Source organism: Protopterus annectens, chromosome 12.part0 (genome assembly GCF_019279795.1).
Source record: "Protopterus annectens isolate FY-2018-M chromosome 12.part0, PAN1.0, whole genome shotgun sequence".
In the NCBI taxonomy this organism is placed as follows: domain Eukaryota; kingdom Metazoa; phylum Chordata; order Ceratodontiformes; family Protopteridae; genus Protopterus; species Protopterus annectens.
In genome coordinates, this window is record NC_056746.1 from 238300814 (window position 1) to 238317605 (window position 16792).

Genomic DNA, 16792 nt, shown 5'->3' on the forward strand with positions numbered 1-16792 from the left:
TGACTGACTTTTATCACTAGATATGCAATCTTTTAACACAGCAACATTTTGAGTCAACACTGTGTGCCTTCAACAGAACTATTTCATCTTTAAGTAAAAGATACTCAACAAAGATCACCTTGGCATAAATATATGCCCTACTTTAAAGTCTTTGTGGATGGTATGCCCAGTAGGAGCAAACACTCCACAATGCTGTTCTGTTTAGTCTATTTAAAAGAGTTAAAGCTGACATTGTAAAATACTTGCTCACACCTCAATAATTTGAAATGAAACACATTAAAGCAGCATTTTTATTATTTCCAATATTATGAAAGTATAACAAATAATCTCTGCTGTTGAAAACAGGGATAAAAATATTTAAAATATACAAAGAATTAAAACAAAACAAATTGAAAACTATACAATCATTTCCTCTGGTGTAGGTGACACCTGTCTTCACTTTAGAACTCACTTCAGAGATGTAGTCATTAGTTCATAGAAGATCAGAACAGGTGGTCCTTGGTAAAAGGAAAGTAAGTACATAGGTACAACAGTAATGTCAAAGGCAAAATTATTTCGAAGACACTAGTCTGGATAAAGTTTTTGATTCTGTTTTCTCCAAACATTGCTCTCCACACTGCCAAAGAATATTTAACAATGATTTTTTTTTTTTGTTAGAAAATATTTATTTACTGTGGTTTTGCTAACCAGGTCATCCTACTAGAATGCTCAAGTTCCTTTTGCAAAACAAACCCAGAAATACTAGGAAAACTTGATAATGGTCATACAATGCATATAATACATACATAAGAGCTGATGGATGCTTATCCAGCTTACCATTTTGCAATCCAGCACCTTATGCTCTGAGGTGTATGGATTCTTCAGGTGCCCAGCTATAATAGTTAGATCCTTACAATGAGCAAACTTTCTGTTTACATATCCTGACTATTTGTTTTTATATATTTGTTAAACAGGTAAGTCCATGGGCACAAGTGACACATTTTTTTATGGGTGACCAAGGTGCACTGTCTAGTCAACTGAGTAGCTCAAAGTCATACAGCAGGAAAACAGAGGTGGAAGAAAACAAGCCCTGTACCCCTAACTACAGGAATCAGCTTGTTAACAGCTCAAAGCCTAAATTTTCCTAACCAACTGCCAGAAAATCCATCACTGACATAAATAATGTATTTATAAAATTTGGATTTAGGGGATGAGTGCTTGCTCTTCTTACATTTCCTTCAATATCAGCTGATATGGACTGACTAAGTTACTCAAGACTAATGTAGCAGCCCAGTAGGGTACTGCTTAAATACTTTTCTCTCAGGGCAATGGACATTCAACCTCTTTCTATCAGGGCAACGGATATTCAACCTCATTTGTCTGAAAGTATTTACTTCATGACTAGGGTTTGTAACATGCTTTTCCCATCTACAAAAAGGCACAAATTTCTGCAGACATAAGTATTCAGTTTTTTTTTCAGGAAAAAGTACTTGTTTATAGCAGATAATTATGAATGATGTTCTGCAAATAAACATTTAGTTTCAGTTAAGTCAGAAAAGACTGACTGCTCATTATACAGGACATGTTTCATATATCCTAGTTACAACACATTATGCACTGCTGCATGAGGGTACTTAACATGAATATACGTGTTCAAATAATAGATTTGTTGAGGCAGTTCATTCACAAATAAATGGGAATTAGGCTCAGATGGGTAACAGTCTTCACTGAAGACATCTGCTGGAAGCTTAGATATAATGAGACAGTAACTCGGATCCCCTATCCTTACCTAGAAGAGAAGGGTATGATAAATAAATGAGGAAAGGCTAAGAAATAAAGAATCTTTCTTAACCATCACCTGAAGAAAATTCTCAGCATACACAAATGCAGCATGCATATCAATAATCAACACCCTGCAACTAGAAGGTTGAAGACCCTATCTACTTCAACACTAAAATTACCATAACTATCTCTTTATACCTTGTTAGCACAAATTAGTACATCCTGCAAAATGGCAGATTCTACTTAAACCAACAAAACAGTGGGGAAGAGTGAAAAAGCAGTTTGGAGTGCCCACTACAGCAATGGTTCTATTATTCCCACATCTACAGTTACGGGAAGTACCCCTACAAAACTGTACCACATTCATTATAAGTAAAATTACTGTAGTCTATTCTTAAATAAATGAGAGATTACTAAGCAAAAATGGGAGCTCCTCATCCAAGAAATGGGTGTGGGACTAGAGAAAGCCTTTTAATAAAAAAGATATTCAGAACTAGCCCTACCCTTAAGCTGAATGCTCGGCATGTAATGATCACAGATGGTGTGAACAAATGCCTACTTTGCAGCCTCACAGATGCTTTGGATGGATGTATTCCTTAAAAAAAGGCTGCAGTGGTAGCAGTCACTCTGCCATGTCCAGCAAAGTCTTTCCATTATAGTTAAAACAGAAGATGATGGCTTAGTTAACCATAAAGGAAGAGTCTTTTTAGCTACATCTAGGTGGTTGAGGATGAAAGAGATGTTTAGCAAGTTGAATTGTTTTCCCATTTTCCTCTGATTTCTTGAACATCTTTAAGTGGAATAGCAAGTATTATCTCAGCTTAGTAGCACATTCAGCAACTAGCCATTCCCTTTATCCAGACAGTGTTACATCTGTAAAGATGCCCTCCGAACCACCATTCCAGTGGTACAGCTGCATCATATCCACATTCCCTCACCTTAGCCACAGTCAGAGAATGGTTTACCACCCTCTCCTTCACAAATTAACCAGTGTCTTTGAATGTACCTTTGTTCTGCTTCAGGATATCTCCCTACTACTGGAGTGTGTGTGCCTGACAGTTTATATATCAGATTCCATTATGGCAGAGCTATAGACATTTTTACCAGTGTCCGTATCATTTGGAAAAGGCTTTGGGTTTGACAAAACACTGGATCCCCTAGAAATATTCAAACAACTGATGGGTTGACCACCTGGCTTTTGTACATATGTGTGTGCTGGTCTTGTACCTTATACATTCTTTCAGTTTGGAGAATTCAGGGTTTTGGTAGGCATGCTCTGGGTATTGCTATCAAACACACCCATAAAAGCCTGTACTCTAGGAGGGAGGTTTGAAGGTTTTGAATCCTTTCTTTATTTTAAAAAACTCAGAATATTTTTCTGTGTTGTTGTGACTTCTTATACGCTATTTGATGTGCTTCCTTTTAAGATTTAAATAGACTGTTTCCATAAAGAAGTCATCTTCAGAGGAGGGGATCTCAGTGAAACAAGGCCCTAGTTGTCTGTGTCTTACCCCACAGAAGAATGGATGTGACCTGAATAAGTATCATCCTCATCTTTTATTTTGGAGTTTGAGGACCTTTCAGGGATGGGACCCCTCTTCCTTTTATTTTGGTGTTCTTGATCTAAGGTAAACAATACCAGAATCTGGGCAAGAGATGAGGTAGCTCTCTCAAGACCCCCAGATAGTACTCTGTAAATCTTTTATAATTGGACTGAAAAGACAATGCAGCAGAAGTCTGAACTATGGGTGTTAATTTAATAAGGACCTTGGTCTTTGGCACTGGCAGAGCCAACAACCTTTCTTCCCCAGGAAGGGGTTGCATGGTAGCAGTGGGTACCCATTTCATCTAGTTGCCTGGATCTTCTGGTAGCTGTACTCAGTGAGGAGGAGAGGATTCTTGATGATTTTCTCAAGGAGGGATTATGCCGTTCATGGATACTTGATTGTCACCACCTGCTGCTGCTGTGTAGCCACCAAAACTGCTGAAGCCTGGCCTTCTTGTGGAACTACTACTCTACAGTCTGCCTTCAAAGGAAGAATTACAGTCAAACCAGCAGCACAGTCTGAGGGCAGACATGTTTGGGCATCACACAGAGACTGGCAGCCTTAAGCCTAAGCAGTGTTAACCGGGTCTCTAATTCCCAGAGTAAAACCTTCTTCTCTTTTTTTCATTTTCTGGTGTTTGCAATGCTTTTTTTTTTGAGATTATACAGATTGTTGTCAGAGCTCTGCAGTGTGCAAATGTCTGAATGCTGGTGGATGAGAAGGCATCCCTTGTAGCTTTCTACACTTAACAAAAATCCCTAAGACTCCTAGCAGTCCTGAAAGTGGTCTTTAAACTCCTGCAGTGTTCCTCATTGACTATTTAATGTTCTTCATTGAGATAAAATAAATTATATAAATGGCAGTCCTTATGGAAAGCCATCTTCCAGAGGCACACTTCTAGGTAACTTTTTCTGGGGATATCATTAGACATCTAAATACTATACCATCCTCTCCAATAACCAAATTCTTTGAATATAAACAACTAAGAGATATAAAGAACACAAACAGAAAAAACTCAAATGCTAACAAAGCCTACTAATCCTTCTTGAGGCTTTTGCCAGGAAGCAAGTGACATACTGAGATGAGAAAAGTGATGGTTCACTTTGGTGCAAAAAATCCTGAAGATGGTACAGCTTATTCTCTCCTTACAGATGAGTTTCCAGCTGGCATCATCAGTGGGGGCGGTATAGCCCACAACTGGTCAGGGTACATCCGTCTCCTAATGAACTGTGTGTAGAAAACTTGTTAAGTGTCTGCAGCTAATTTCTATTCATATATGAATATAATTCAGCAGTAATCATTTAACATACATTGACATAATGCTACTAATATGTAAATCTACTGGATATCATTACGTCAGCATCTGTAACATGCTGTTATACTACATTAACAAGAACCTCCCAAACAAATGACCTACCATGTCAAGAATGTTACTAGTCAAGTCTCAAGTAAACTGTACTAGGAGGATGTCCCTACGGTAAATTATCTGGTTATTTGTTAGTGAAGATATCTGCACATCCATAGATTTTACACATACTGCAAAACATATTTCAATAAGGAAGTGAAAAATGGTTATAAAGAACAAATCTGTGTATCTAAGTTACACATTCTTGGCAAAGCTCTGCACTTCGCAATAAACTTTATTTAAAATGCAGATTATTTGATCTGAAAATATCAGACTTCATCGCTGCTTGTAGAACTCCCCACTTAGATTTATCATGCCACGTTCCTTAATGCCACACCAAATACTTGCCACAGCAGAATGCCATGCACAAGTCTCAGTTTTCTTACAGCATGAGAGATGCCTGTTCCCATCTCTTAAATGTCCTTCATTAGTGGTAAGTATGACTTTGTGAGTGAACTCACTAGAGCTGTAGGTGTTCAGATAACAGTATTATTGTTGCAGAACATTTGCTAGAAGATTGGGATAGCTGCAGGTATGCATGTCTTCCTCCCAGATCTAGAAAGCAGTCTGATGTCCCAGGAGTAACTAGTTATTCTCCATACCACTTACATCATCTAGAAGCTCAGCCATAACGAAGGTTGCAAACTCCACCATGCTCTGTACTGTTTGTTGCTGTGACCTACGTAGATACCAACAAATGATTTTGTTCTTATTCGAATATCTGACACAGTAAGGAATGCTTCTATCAACACCCCCCAAAAAAATGTAGATGTTGCACTGCTAAACCACTACGGGGTAATATCACATTACAAAAACTCAATTCCATCAACATTAAAGACTCACATCCTTAGTAACAACTAAGGATGGTATAATGAGCAAGCTTAAGGCCTGGGCAGTATGACATGGTAGAACGATAGGACTGCCTCCTGAAGTAATGATGTTATGTCTTAAACATCTGTGGCTATAGTGAGTACTCTTACATGTTCCACATTATTGCAGCTAAAAGGCCTACCCTTACGTTGCATTTGATGCCCACTTTACTTTTCGAAAAGGCACATCTGGATAGCTGCCTGGATGATTTATAAATACTCTTGATAGAAATATTCTTGAAGAAGATTGTAGTGGTCAACACATGCAGTGGTACAGAGTACTATAACCTGTTTAATTTGAATTTGGCTATACATGTCATATCAGACTGTGATACAGTTTTTCAGCCAGCCAGAAAGTGTCTGAATAGTCATTTGTATGGCACAGAGGAAACAGATAACCAAGAGTTTAGTAACACCAAAAACATGCACACAGACCTCAGAAGAAAATCCTTGAGCATAGAAGGAGCTGAACACCTCCAAAGGAAGAAAGCCAGCACAAGGGATGAAATAATACAGAAAATGTATTCCAGCTCCTGACAGAACCCAAACACCCAAATGGCATTGTCACTTGTATAAACATGGCCACACACCACTGCGTTAAACAGAAACACCAATTGTGAACAACATAACTGCTGAATATGTTACAATTAACTCCAGCAAAATCCTGAAAATGACATGACAAAATCAATACACAATGTAATCATAACAAGTCTGTGCATCAGGGTCAGATCTTCATTATTCTGATTATATTAATTTAAATGTTTCTCAAAATAGGTGAAGTAAACAAACAAATATTTTTACAGAAATCTTTTTGATTGTGAATGCAGTAATACCAGTAAAGCAAGAACATACAGGCATACACCAGCAATAAATATGGAATCCTAAAAGTTATAAACAACGAACTCAGATATAAAATGATAGACAAGTGACATCTGTTGGTCAAAATGTAGAAATTATATCTCAACCTAAAAATTAATAGAAAAAGCATGTTATTCTAATATGGCAATAAATTACAAAACAGCAAATGAGCCATCAGAAATTTTCATTCAGCTCAGGAGTAAAAATTATACCAGTGTTTATAATCCACAGATTTTCCTTCTTACCAGTGACATCAAACAAATTAGTCATATTCTGTTCCAAATGTGCACACTTTTCTATACCATTGAAACATACCAGAGCATTAGAATAAACTCTGGTATGATTTAATGAAGCATTGTTTTGTTTTCTACAGTAAACATGAGATGTCCTTTAACCCTAAATTTGAGGGGATGAAAGATTTGGCCTGTATAAAAGGCACTACATATGTCTTGGGTTAAATATATGATCTGTGATGCAGCACAGCTAATCAATTACCTGATATCAATGACCTTCTGTGTCTTAGCTGTTAAAAAAGTTTTTGTCTATTGAAAATGAACACAAATATCACACTTTCCACAATGGTTGATACTTTTAGGTTTGGCTGCATTGTCAGATTGTGCTGAACCACTGAGGCTTAAATTTGTTATAGTGATTGAATAAACGTTGAATACTTTTTACCCCTTATGTATGTAAAACATTAGGTTAAATGGAGCCCAAAAATCATCTGCCTACAATACGTCAACTTTTCTGAAACATCAGCTTTTATACATATTGCTCCTGTAAGTGGCATGAATCCTCAAATCCTTACATTTGTCATTGTCAGATGTTTTACTTTGGTGCTGCAGTACTTCACTACATGAATATACCTAACCTTGGGGTACATCTGCCTCAGTAACTGTAATGGTGCACCCTCTGTACATAAATCTGGTTTTCCTTTTTCTTTTCTGTGCACTGCTATTTTCCATCCTTGCTCCAGAATGATGCTGGTTGACTGGCTGCTATATAGATCACGTTTATTTCTTGCCCATGTGGCCTGGGTCATGGCTGATAAGGGACTGAGAAGGATCATTTTGTTTACCCACTTACAAATAATTGACATAATATCAAAACTATCTTAACTACCCCACATTACAGAGATGTCTAAGTTATGGCTCCCTCTTATTCTTTGTTGGGAGAGGTATCATTGGCACACCTGTCTCCTGCCCAAGGCAAGGCAAGATAGCACTTGTTCTCTCTCTCAATAGCAAGAAAACCATTCCGTAAAACTGGTCTTTAGGATAAGAAGTTTGGCATTTACATGCTTCTGTCCTGTCCCAAGTTAATAAGATAGCATTGGCTTGCCTTTAATCTAGCTTAGAATGGTAACATTCACATATAAGTGTTTTGTCTCAGGCAAAGGGAAGTGTCACATACTTACATTTATACCATCTTAAATCAGAAAGGATATCACTTGTGTAGATGTATTTTGTTCTGCTTTAAGAAGGCCAGTAGCCATCTACTTCTGCCCCTTCTTGGGTTAAGACAGGTGTAACTTACAGACAGCTGTCCTATGTTAAAGACATTAATTACACAGGAACAGAGACCAAAGCTTAGACTCTTGTGATCCATTAATACTCTTCTGTCATCAACCTAGTGACTAAAGAGTCCATTGCATACCACCACTATTAAATGCTGATTCTTGCCTGTGCTGTACATTTCTGAATATTCAGTATATTAAACGTCTATATCAACTACGGATCCAAAATGATTTCAGCTGTCATTTTTCCTTCTGCTCATTTTCATAGTTAGCATTAAAATGTTTGCTGCTTAGACAGTGTGACTATTTTTCAAACTGTGTGACAAAATGTTTCAGTTCACTGGCATATCACACTGGGACTGCTGTACTTCATATGTTTCTGAGTTTCTTCTTATACTTATAAAAACGGCTATGTCTTAGACCATGTCAGACTACCAGATATCCAGAATACAACATTAAAAAAGATGTACAGTGCATGCTATTTGAGCAATTTCCATCAGAAGTTCCAAGTGCCTGACAACAGGACATGTATTCATTATTCTTCCTATTGTGTATGCTAGGAGGTGTATCCATTTGTTTTCACTGTCAGTATTAGGAAATCTATCTCTAAGTTTTCTCACTGTATTTAGCAATGGTTGTGCAGCTAGCTGAATGTCAGATACAATGGTCAGCACGTTCAGCAAGCAATATTTCCCAAGGGATTTGTTCTCTCTCCATATCTGAGTTCTTTGACAAGGAAAAGGTTAAATGAAGTCCAAAGAAAGGCTGCTACCCATTAAATGGGTGAACAGAACCCAGGGATATGAACAGTATCAATCGTCTTCAATAGCAGTACAAGCATGATAAGCTAACAGTGAACCTGAGACGCTAGTCACACATCAGCCTACACTGCTAACTGCAGATGTGCACATATCACTGGCACAGCAACCGAATGAAATATGTAGGATCATTGGAAAATGCAGCACTGCCTATTCCATATGGCCACTGAGGAACGTCTGTGATGTACAATTCAGTTTGAAGTCTCAGCCACTTTCTTGGTTATATCAGCTCCTTGCCAAAGTCTGTTCCTCATTATCAGTATTACAGAATTTCTTTTTCATCATCATCATCATCATCAAACTCTCCTAAGCTGCATGTGCTCAGGTCTCAGAACAGACACCATACCCATCGTATTTTGAAGGCACTGTTCCTTGGGTGTTGTTGGTACCAGCCATTTGCTAACAGTAAATTGCTTACATTTCTGTGGCAGTTTGCCTACAATTGTACAACATTAAACACAGAAAATATGTTTGGAGATTTCACCAGAAATATTTTTAAGGTGCAATATTTCAGATAATTTAGCACATGTAACTAAATAAGCTCTGAAAGTGAGTCTGTCACCTTGATCAAATCAAGTGGCTATTAAAGATTCCATGTTTTCATTTGTATTCATGGCAAAATACCTCTTCATGTTTTAACAAAAATAGCTTCCCCATAAAAGACAGTCTACATTAAAAATTAGTCTCCTCAGATGAGTAACAAAACTGTCCTCTGTTCTTTGTTTCATTAGCATGTAAATTCAAGAAGAAATGTGGTAAATACTGTCTTTTTATTGCTATATACATTAGCCTATATTTTTCTCTCTCTTCACAAATTGCTTTCCGGTTCCTCTTTTCCCATGGCTCCATTTAATGAGGTAAGATGTCTCAGATTTAGGGACATTGAATTGTTTTCATTAAGTCTATTCACTCTGTAGGTCTCATAATGAACAAAATGTGTGACATCCTTTAAGTCTTGAAGGTGGGATCTATAAGTACAAAAACACAGAAAAAGTTATTTGATATGTTTGACATCAGTACCAACAAATATGTAAAGGAGGTATGTCTGCTGCTGATTAAGACATATCAAATTATTAGCTGTTTTGGTATGTGGTACAGTAAAAATCAAAGCAAACACTTCACATTTGGTACCTTGTATATCAATTAACCCATATGGCTACATAAGAAACAAAGCATTAAAGATGCTTTGCTACTTTTCAGAAAATAATACATTCTGCACTCTAAATACTGCATACTTTCACTTTTACTGCAGATCATTTCACAATGAATGTAAAATTCACAACAGTTTCAGTGTTTTAATTATTTATTACAAACAATTATGAGGTGAACTGGCATTCTAGGTGAAAAGGCTCCATGGTGCCAGCAACCTTCTATACACTTCTGTGTACACCAATGAATGGAGCTGGTTTTAGACTAGGTGAGGCTCAGGACAGAGGTGATTACTAAGCCCTTGTCAAAATCCACTTATACAGCCTTGGTGTGTGGGGATCCTCAGAAGTTATGAAGGTCTGGGTATTTTGGAGACATGACTGTTAAACTGAGCAAATGACAACAGGTTCAGTTCACCAACCAGTTATAGCTACTTCTATGTACAATTCAGAGGATGATGCTGTAATGCATTTCACCCTTGTTTCAAACAAACAGTAGCCCCACACATTAAAATACTGCAGGTTGCTTCACATAATCACGTTAGTCCTGCAAGGCTAAAATAATAAAAAAACAGTAGCAGGCAGCAAGTCATTTATCTCCACAGAAGACAGCCACAGCAATTATACTTGTGCATACCAGTGTCCAGTTAAGTAACCCATCCTACTTCTCACAAATGCACACTAGCCCTGTGAAACCAGATACTGAATGTTTAACCCGAGCAAATGACCATGTCAATTACTTTCAGCCAGCCACAACCCTGACCCCCACCTAGCAGTTATAGCCATGACGTCTGATGGCTGTGTAATATTAGTTCATCTTCACCACAGTCCACACAAACAAAATTGCCAAACCTTAAAATATTCCAATCAAGATGTTGCAAACAAATCACAAAATCAACGAAATATTGTCAAAATATACCTGATAATCAAACACACTTGGCTGAAACACCAGTTAGGGGCTCACAAAGGATAAAAAATTTTCATCATTTAAAGAAGGAATTCATCAGAAGTGAAAACTATAATGCACTCTCCACATTTAAAATACATATGAATTAATTACTCGACCAATCAACACAAATCAATTAATCACTATAACACTTAATGTGTGCTAAAACAGTGAAATAACTACATATATATCATTGTACAAATATTAAACATTCCTTATCAATTTATGCACATCTAAAATATATGAACAAGTTAGTAAATATTAAAAACATCTATTTAACATTCCTGTAAAATTATCTATTACAAGAAAACTTTTGAAAAGGAGGTCCCTGAATAAACACTGAGGAGACCTACAACTTAGCTGCCCGTAATTTTAATATACTGGCAATAGAAATAGCATCACTCAGGCCTGGCTTTTCACTTGCATTCAATCGTACCTGCCAGAGCAACTCCTTATATTCTAAAGTTTGCTCCCAGGGACCACCTCTAGGATTTCTAATCACTTGCTCTAGTTGATCACTGCCAATGTTATTGTAAAAACAGTATTAACACACCATTGTCTCTCAAGTACCTTCCGCACAAATCAAAAGTCCAGAACTATTGCCAAAAAGTAAGTATCTGGTTGATCAATGTCAGCTTTACTTCAAAAAGAATACCACTTAACTTACTGTGCCTGGTATGCCGCTCTTCAATCTATGTTGTGGGCACATATTCTTTTAGTATAGGCACTTTATTTATTTAGAGCAAAGAAATACTGATCTAAAAAATAAATAAATAGGGAAACAGTGCCTCTACAACTCAGTACCCTAGGTGATTGCCTAGTTCGCCTATTTGTAAAGCTGAACTTGATTATTAGTTCATTGTTCAAGGTATACCTGTGTTCAGGCCAGATGCCATGTTAAAACACAGAGTCTACATTTACACAGTATACTAAACGTCTAAGGGCCAAGCTAAGAATTTAGTCACATTTTAAATGTGTTCACAGAGCTAAATTACATAAAGGAATTGTGAGTTTATTGCGTAAATCAGCAATTCTGTAAGAAGAAAATTTGAAATGTCTTACAGATCTACATAACCCAAGACTGTAAAAAATGACATAATGATCTTTCAGAATAAGTTAACACCAAACCCAGCAAGATTCTTAAATCCTTATTATCTAAACCTTTGAATCCCAACATAATGTACAAAGTAAAAGAGAATATATAGATTGAAAACTTCTGAAAAAATGACCACATATTTTTAATGCTTTAGAGTTGATAAGTGAAGTATTAGCTTTAAAATTCAGTTTGGGGTTAATGCAGACAATAAGATCTTTAAATAAGGAGCCATCCCCTATAGAATTATTCTGTAATAAGATGTCATGATTAACTGATTTACAAGGGCCCAAAAAGTCATGAAATTGCATTTACTAAAAAAAATTATGTTAAACCTATTCCTATTCAGCCATTTTGCTACACTAGAAAGATAGTCAATGAACACATTATAATCAGTGCCATTAGTAATAACTAACCCTAACTTAAAAATCATCTATGTATCTGATCAGCCAAATAATTTTATGTATAAGCAGAAAAGAAAACACTATTTTGAAAGTATTGGACCTAAAAAAGACTCCTGATGGACCCCGGAAAGGATATCAATCCAATGTAAATAATGACTGCCACTTTTACTTTAAGTTGCCTGTTAGAAAGCAATGAGTTCATCCAGTTTAATATAAAGGTATTAACAAGACAGAGGTGATTACTAACCCTTGTCAAAATCTACTTATGCAGTCTTGGTGTAAGAAGGTCTTGGTATTCTGGAGAGATACTTGTTAAACTGAACAAGTAACAACAGGTTCAATTACTTTTATCCAGGCATCCCTCACCAACCAGTTATTGCTACTTTCATCATGCATTCTACAATAACTGAATATGGTACATTACAGAGTGCTTTGGAGAGATCTGAAGATACCAAAATAACAACCAGTCCCTTACCTACAACCCTACTATTATTCATAGGTTCATATGTGTGTACTAGGCTAATGACCCTGGAGCCTTTACAAGCCTAGCCCATAGACGTGCCCTGGCATCATGCCACCCGACATTAGTTCCCAGTGCCTCTATCAAGTAGAGCTACTGCAATGATCCCCGGTTTGACCTTTCTATTTCCCATCCACTCATCAAGATTTCTCTTGAAGAAGGTCAGTGAGGTACTCTGCTTGACATGTATGGGAAGTCTGTTCCAGAGCATGGGCAGTCGCTGGGTTATGAACCTGTCCCTTCAGCATGTTCTGTTGATTATGGTAATGAGGTTGAGGTCTCTGGAGCATGTGGTGTGGTGGGATTTGGATTTCTTTAGATGTAGCATTTCTAACAGAGCTGGGTCAGACATGGCTTTGTAAGTCAAGCAGAGATCACCTCTTAGTAGACGATATGAGACAGAAAATAGCTGGAGTTTTTTTAGTCTGTCCATGAAGTACATGTGTTTAAGGCCTAGGATCCTCTTTATGAGGTACTTTTGTGACCTTTCCAGCTGTTACACATGTCTAGTGAGGTACATGCCAAATGGGGCATTATACTCGATGATTGGCCTAATGAGGGAAGAGTAGAGAAAGAGGATGACCTCTTTCTTTCTGGATGCAAAACCCTTGGTAATAAGATGTGCCACATAGAATGACTTTCTGATCACAGTGGCAATGTGGTGGTCGAAGGAGAGGTTGCTGTCAACCTGTGTCCCCAGATCTCTTATAATGAATTCAGTGTTCAGTGGGCTCCCATTGATGTGGTAATTAGTGGGAACTGAGTTTTTCCCAAAGGGGATGACAACAAATTATTTGGCATTAAGCTTAAGGCCATGGTTTCGACACCAGTCATTGGTCTAAGTGAAGCCTTTCTGTAGGACGTCTACATCACTTGGGGAATTAATAATGGCTCCCAGCTTGCAGTCGTCTGCAAACTTGGTCAGCCAGTGTCCCTCCATGTTGGCCTGGACTTCTGAGAAGTAGATGCCAAACAGGAGAGGACCCAGGACCAATCCCTATGGGACTCCACTCATGGCTGGTCAGCAATCTTGACTTGGAGTCCACCACTTTCAGACTGTGAGTTCTATCTGTGAGCCAGTTTGCAACCCACCTAATGATATAGGGGTTGATACCTAGTTTGGTGAGTTTATCAATAATTCCTGAGTGGGGAATGGTATCAAAGACCTTGGCCAGATTAAGGTAGGCTGTATGAACTGCCTTGCCCTCATCCACATCTCTGGTGACTGACATCTCTGGTGACTGACTCAAAGAAGTCAACCAGGTTGAGCAGGCATGATCTATCTTTCACAAAACCAAATTGCGTGGGATTTAGAGTTTGGAGATTTCCTATATCCTTGTTAATTAGGTCCATGATGATGCACTCCATAGCCTTACATCAGGCTAATGGGGCAATAATTCCCAGGGTCTGTAGTCGCTCCCCCTTTATGGAGAGGGATGACTGTAGCAGTGCGCCATTCAGTAGGGACAAAGCCTGAGGTGAGGCTGTGACTGAACAGGGCACACAGATGTGGTTCCAGTTCACTTTGTAGTTCATGTACAACACATCCAGGGATATTGTTGGGTCCCATGGAAGCTGTATTCTTGGCCTTGGACAATGCAGCTTTAACCTGTGCTGCAGTAATGCTGGGTGCCTGGCATTCCGCCGGTATTGTGATTGGTCCTTTGGGTGGGAGAAAGGGGAAAAGCTGGCACTGAATCTGTCGGTCAGTATGTTGGCAACATCTGCTGGCTCAGTATAGGAGGTACCATTGTGCAGTAACTCAGAACAAACCTGGGTATTGCCATGGAGATTCTTGATATTACTAAAGAAGGCTTTGTGGTGGTTTTTAGTGTCTGCCACAATTTTGCCTTCATAGCTAGCTTTAGAGGTTTTGATGAAGGATTTCAACTTTTTGTTGAGGCTAATAAGGGAATTTTTCCAGTCTTGGGACATCACCTTTTTCTGCAACAAGTTCTTCCTTCTGTTGTAGAGTTTGTTAATGGCATGGGACCACCAGATTGGCTGCTTCCTTTTTCTGGAGGAGAGCATCTTGTTTCTGTTGGGCATGGCTAGTTCCATGCATTTATGTATGTGTTCATACAGTGCACTGGTGTATGATTCAGCAGCCATACATCTATTTTCCATTGATATGGGTGTCGTGAAGTTAGCCCCCTCTGTTTTTAGTAGTCCAAAGTCAGCTTTGGAGAAGTTTTCATGGTGGATACCTTTGTGGGGGGGGGGGGGGGGTAGATGTGGATTTCCATAGTGATTAGGTTGTGCAATAAAGATGGAAAGTGCCTACTATCACAGGAATGACAGCACATCTTGAGTGATAAACATGCACATGATAATTAAAGAGATAAGAACATCCCCCATTGGCATACATACAAATATTTCAAGCATGGGCATTAATGCCCTTCTAGCTTGCCAATATATCAAAACACTTGTTTCCATAATAAGTGTCCAGACTGTTCTTAAAAATATCTAATGTAATTTGGTAGCCTGTTCCATGCATCAGTTGCTCTCTCAGAGACCCAATTAGTACACTTCTCATTCCTTCTATAGTACTTTTTGATAACTCCAAACATTTAAGAGCTAGTTATCTCTACATGTCCTATATACTTGAATAAGATACCTTCTTAGATATCTGTACGAGACACTATACAAGTTCAGACATTTTAACAGGTTCATAGGTGTGTACTAGACCAACGGCCCTGAAGCTTTTACAAGCCTAGCCCATAGAACTGCTCTGGCATCATCCCAGCGTTAGTTCCTGGTGCCTCTATCAAGTAGAGCCACTGGAGTGATCCCCGGGGTGAACTTTCTATTTCCCATCCACTCACCAAGATTTCTCTTGAAAAGGGCCAGTGAGGTGCTCTGCTTGACATGTATGGGAAGTCTATTCCAGAGCATGGGCAGTCTCTGGGTTATGAATAATTTAAATTTTCACATCCATGGATGACCTTGATATATTTTCTGCTGTACTCTTTCCAGTTTACTCATGCTTGTTTTCTTATAAGGTTTCCATATTGTTATTCCATACTCAAGTTTGGGTTTATTTAGCTAACAAACAATGGCTTCATCATTTCTGATTTCCTAGACTTATAAATCTTTTTATACAACCTACAGTGCTATAACTATCAATAACTAATTGGTTGATATGATTAGAAAAACTTACAGCTGGATCTACCCATATATCCAGGTCCTTAAATGAGTCTATAGTTTCAATCAGTGAGTACTGTATTGAATATTCACCTTTCAATTTATGTCTCCCAAATCTCATATGCTTAGTTTTTCATGCATTTATCAGCATATTATTCTCCTATGCCCAAATAGTCAATTTAGTCAAGTTTTTTGCAGACATACCTTACCTGTAACAAATGTGATTAGTTTTCCCAGTTTCAGGTCATCTGCATATAGACTGTAGGACACCTCAGATGAAATGTTAGATTTGAAAGAATCTAAACAAGTAAGGGCCCAGGTCAGAGGTCTATGGGACACCCAGACTGTAACCAAGGATTTCACCTGTCCATTTCCTGTATGATACTTGCCATGTCCTATTTGTAAGCCATGCAGTTATCCATCTTATCAAGAGTATATCAATACCTAAGTTGTACTAATTTATTGATCAGTACTTTGTGTATGACCCTGTCAAATGCTGAATTAAATCTATATAAATTACATCACAGCACACATTTTCATTCATAGCTGTTATTATACTGTTATAGAACATCATGTCACAGGTGGTAATATATTATTTTTAACATATGCATGCTGATATACTGTTTCAAGTCCCAGCCTTTCTAGTTCTGACAATAACTCATCCAATATTAACTTATCCATTATTTTTACACAATATGAAAGCAGACTTAAGGGTCTATATGGACTCTGGGTTTGTCCTACTCCCCTTTCCCTTAAAGATGTG

At 38.0% G+C, this 16792-nt stretch overlaps 1 protein-coding gene across 4 annotated transcripts in view; it reads right to left on the minus strand.

Moving 5' to 3' along the window:
- Positions 1 to 272: 272 nt before the first annotated feature.
- LOC122816479 (neuronal-specific septin-3-like) overlaps positions 273 to 16792 on the minus strand; it is a 1898421-nt gene continuing 1881901 nt past the window's right edge. For all 4 annotated transcript variants that reach the window (XM_044089300.1, XM_044089301.1, XM_044089302.1 and 1 more), the window contains one exon: positions 273 to 9742. In XM_044089300.1, the coding sequence (XP_043945235.1) occupies positions 9583 to 9742 (160 nt within the window). In that variant the 3' untranslated portion in view covers positions 273 to 9582. The remainder of the gene's footprint in view (positions 9743 to 16792) is intronic.